General features: G+C 51.7%; 1 protein-coding gene across 1 annotated transcript in view; it reads left to right on the top strand.

The window, feature by feature from the left end:
- Positions 1-4778, top strand: part of ABCC6 (ATP-binding cassette, sub-family C (CFTR/MRP), member 6) — a 68921-nt gene that overhangs the window by 43146 nt on the left and 20997 nt on the right. The window contains 3 exon segments of the mRNA XM_010839910.1: positions 673-748; positions 3174-3294; positions 4765-4770. Coding sequence (XP_010838212.1) covers positions 673-748; positions 3174-3294; positions 4765-4770 — 203 coding nt within the window.

The raw sequence follows: 4778 nt of genomic DNA, 5'->3' as shown, positions 1-4778 counted from the left end.
TATGACACGGGGAACCTCCATTTTTTAGATGAGAACTGAAGCCCAGAAGTTCAAGAACTGGTCCAAGTTGACCTGATTCGTAAGTGGCAGTGTCAGGCTTTGAACCTCCATCTGTATGCTGTTTGCTGCCCCTGCAAGACAGAGCTGGGGCTCACAGCCAGTTTTCCCCCATCCCAGGCTCCGCCTCCTCTGCTAAGCAGTAGCTCACTCTGGTTAAGTCCCTAAACATTGATTCACTGTGTCACCCACCTGAGGCTTGAAGATAGGACCCTCCCAGCCTGGGGGATGGTGGGCAGGAGGGTCTTTCCTTGGGGAGAGGACATCTGAGATTGGGTGAGAGCTACATGGAAAAGAACATTCCAGAAACAGTGGACTGCTTGTGACAAGGGCACTAGGGGGACTCAAGCGGTTGGACTTGGTGCAGTGATTATTGCTGTTTCCCAGCCCCAAGTTCATAGCAGATGCTTGGTTATTTTTGCCAAGTGAATAAGTGAGTGAATGAATGAGGTTCTGGGAAGAACCCAGGGAGGACAGGGTGAGAGAGAAGGAGCCAGGTGAGAGGACGCGAATGCTCAGTGAGCGGAGGCAGCAGAGCCAGTGGGTGTCAGAACCAGCATCAGGACCCCGAGGTGCGGACCTCCATTGAGTGACGCGGCTCTCTTGATCTTGCAGACACAGAACCCCCGGCCGGTGCCAAGGACCCCAGAGGCTCTGCTGCGGGTGGGAGGCCTGAGGGCAGATCAGAGAGGTGAGTTCGCTGTGGTGCTGAGCACAGGGAGGGCCCGAAAGCCGAGGCCGAAGCAGAGGCACTGTGTTATACCGCCTGCATTTCAGGAGGGTGGGGCGGCCCCAACCATTCTGGGTTGAACACCTGCTGAAGACCCACCACGGGGCCCAGTGCAGGACGACTCATCAGAGACCACTGGCTGGTCAGTTAGCCAAAATGATTGAGTCCCCACGTGTCCCTTTCACAGAATGACCAATCTGCCCTCAGGTGTGATGAAGGCTGTGGAGTTTGTCAGAGTTGTCTTGTGACTGCAGCGGGGCAGGGCCGATGCAAAGAAGGAGTCAGGCCATGCTTGTTATTGTCCGTGCCAGGCCCTATGGCTCATGCTTTGAGGGGCATTGGCGTAAATTGGTGCTGGCGGGGTCACCAGGGGGAGGCCTGGTGTCCCCCTTTCTCCAGCTCCCTCTAGCCGCTCACTGATGGACTCACTGAGGTGCCATCTGCAGCAGGGGAATGGGCCACCTGTGCGCTCCATTTTTATGGAAAGTGACCTTGTAAAACAGAACAATAAGACCACTGGGCACCGGAGAGTGAGAACTTAAGTGCCAATTGTTGGGGGACTACAAGGGGCAGTGGAGGGGCCTCAGTCCCTGAGGCTGGGCCCAGTTCCTCCCATCACAGCCAGTCACCCAGAGCACTCCTGGGCCATTCGCTGGGCAGGCCCACGGTGTATAGTATCCTAAGTAAGAGAAGATAGATAGACGTGTAGATAGATGATGGGTAGATAGATGATAGATAGAGAGGTAAGTAGGTAGGTAGGTAGACAAATAGCAAGACAGAGAAAAACAGATACATAGATGCAGGTAGGTGAATATTGTATTGGAAAAACTTGCTAATCATCAACCCCCTTTCTCTCCATCACTGTCTTTTCATTGCTAAGTTGTGCCCGACTCTTTTGTGACCCCATGGACTATAGCCCGCCAGGCTCCTCTATCCATGGGATTATCCAGGCAAGAATACTGAAGTGGGTTGCTATTTCCTTCTCCAGGAGATCTTCCCAACCTGGGGTTCAAACCTGTGTCTCCTGCATTGGCAGGCAGGTTCTTTACCACTGTGCCACCAGGGAAGCTCTCACACAACTACATCATTCACTTCTGACACCAGATAGGTGCTCCCCTACTCCCCGCAAACCTTCACAGCAAGCGATTCTCCAACACCAACAGGATGTCCTACAATTGAACTCAGTTCTGACGCTGACCACCTGGAAAGAATATCAGCTCCCACAAGTGAAGGGCTCAATCCCTCAAACCTGCTCCCCCAACTTCAGATGCCAGTCACAAGTAGTAGGTCCCCAGGGTTCACACAACTTCTGTCCTACTTGGGGACGAATCGGGGGCTTGCGTCACACCCTCCTTGAGTTTGATTAATTTGCCCAAATAGCCCACAGCACTCAGTGTATTGAAGGGTGCGATCAACTGGATAGCCAGATAAAGAGACATGCAGGGTGAGGTCTGGGAGGGTCCCGCACACAGGAGCTTCTGTCTGCATGGAGCCCCGTGTGTCAACCTCTGGGTGTGTGCGCAAACCTGGAAGCACCCCAAATCCCATATTATTGGGGCTTTGTGAAGCCTTCCCCATGTGGGCATGATTCATCATTAACTCCATTTCCCGCCCCTCTTCCCTCGCTGGAGAATTGGGGTGGGGCTGAAAATCCCAAGCTTCTAATCATGGCTTAGTTTTTCTGGTTACCAGCCCCGATCCAGAAACCCAGCCAGAGTCATCTCAGTAGAACAGAGATGCTCTCAAGGCTCTTCTCACTTAGGAATTTACAAGGGTTTTAGGAGCTCTGTGTCAGGGATGGGGTCAAAGACCAAATACATATTTCTTAACATAAATCACAATATCACAAAGATAAATTGATAGATGAATAAATAGATTGATGGGTAGATGATTGGTTGATAGATGATTGATAGATAGTCAGACAGACATAGAGTATCCCCATTTTACATCTGAGGAAACTGAGGCATGGAGAGATTAGTCAACTGCCCCATGGTTTCACAGTAAATGGCAATTCATACTTAAGGTCATCTGCCTACTCAGCCACAGTTAATAGGAACAATCCGAAAGCGTTCAGCAGACTTCCTGAAAACCTGGACTGACAAATCTGAGAGTAAACAGCAGGTGCAAAATGATTGCAGCAATGCTCAGGCCAAAATGAAAGCCGAGAAGCTCCTTCAGTGAGATGGCATTGGAAGAACAGGCTTGGCCAACTCTGGGGTAATAGGTGGCATCTAGCTGGCACTGCAGATGAAGAATGGGAGCTTGGCACCTAATTGGTGCTCACAGTGTTAGTTGAATGAACGAATGAGTGAGTGAGTGGCTCAGTGGCTACCATACACGGCATGAGGAGAGACACTGATTTGTCTTTATTTGCTCTAAATGACAGGTTCATGAAGTTAGTGCCTGAGAAGGACAGCGCTGCCTCAGAGGCCCAGACAGGGCTTCCCCTGGATGATCCTGAGGGGCCAGGACAGCCGAAAGGAAAGGACGGCACTCCATATGGCAGGGTAACCATCTGCTGCTCCCCTCACCCCACATCCACGGCTGCTGGCCGCCCAGGGCTCGGGACCTCCCAGCATACACAGCACTGGGTGTGGGAAGAGGCTGGGGGGCACGACTCACCTTTATTGAACGCCTACTATGTGCCAAGTAAGATTCCAGACACTTCATACTCCTTAATGTTCACAGCCACCATAAACTCAGATGATGATGGCTCCATTTTAGGGAGGAAGAAACTGAGTCCTTAAGGAGTTTAGAGATTTGTCTGTGTTCTCACAGCTAGCAAGTGACCACCTGGGACTCAAACTCAGGACAGTCTGAATCTGAAGTTTACAGTATTTCTTCTTTCCTATGCTGCTTTGTCCACCCACCCACTCCTACCTGTTCATTCATTCATCCATCCATTTTCCTTTCCACCCACTCACCCACCCATCTACTCAGGCTTCTATCCATCTCACCCAGTCATCTAACTCTTCACTCACCCAGTCATCCACCCATCCTGCCATCCGTCTATCCCCCCCAGCCTCTTACAGACCCACTTTTTTACTCTTCCACCCACCCATCTACCTGTTCACTCACCCATTCGTCCACTCAACCATCCACCTACTCATCCACCCAGCAAACATTTTCAGAACTCCCACTGCGTGCCAGATGACGTTTCTGCCTTGGTGGAGATTGCAGGCCAGTGGTGGTGGGGTTAGGAAACAATTAGGCTAATAAGAAAGGTGATATCAGGTAATGATAGATGCTGTAAATAAAATAAAGACAAGTGATGAGATAGGGACCAAGAGTCGGGGGCCTGCTTGGATAGGATGCTCTGAGCAGTGACATTTGACATCCCTGAAGGAGGTGAAGGAATCAGCCGTGGAAAGAGCAGCGAAGAGCGTTGCAGGCAGGGAGAACAGCAAGGGTCAAGGCCTTGAAGTGAGAAGAAGCCAAGAGAAGGATCCCATGAGACCGGCAGATAGTGCATAGCGGGCGGGTGAGGTCAGAGGGTGTACTGAGGTTTGGAATGTCTTCTGAGAGCAAGAGAAAGTCAAGGGCAGGTCAGCAACAGCAATGCGGGGTCAGGTGGATGTTTGAACAAGTTCATTCTGGGTGCAGCTGCATGCAGAATTTCATATTTGTAGGAACTAGACCTTAAATAAATGACCCACTCTGCGTCTCAGTTCCCCATCTCTCAAGTGGGAAGTATGAGGATAGAGACACATGCCTGTCCATAGTAGGTGTTCAAATAACCACTCCCAACCCAGGAAGTACCACCACCTGTCCCCGTTAAGGCTCCCACTGGCCACCTGGGAGCCATAGAGGAAGGGGGTCCTGAGACCGGGCGGGCCTGGGGGGAGGTGGTGCTCCAGGCGGGAGGTACTGCATGGTGGCTCCGTCTGCCTGCTGGCGTGCTTTGGGAGCCCCACCTGACCCTTCCTGTCTCCCCCTGGGGCCTCGCTCTGCCCCCATCTCTCCTATGTGTGCTACAGGTGAAGGCTACCAT

Source organism: Bison bison, unplaced genomic scaffold, assembly GCF_000754665.1.
Source record: "Bison bison bison isolate TAMUID 2011002044 unplaced genomic scaffold, Bison_UMD1.0 scf7180017864135, whole genome shotgun sequence".
NCBI lineage: Eukaryota > Metazoa > Chordata > Mammalia > Artiodactyla > Bovidae > Bison > Bison bison.
Note: the sequence above shows the minus strand (reverse complement) of the source record. Positions and strands in the feature narration are given on the sequence as shown.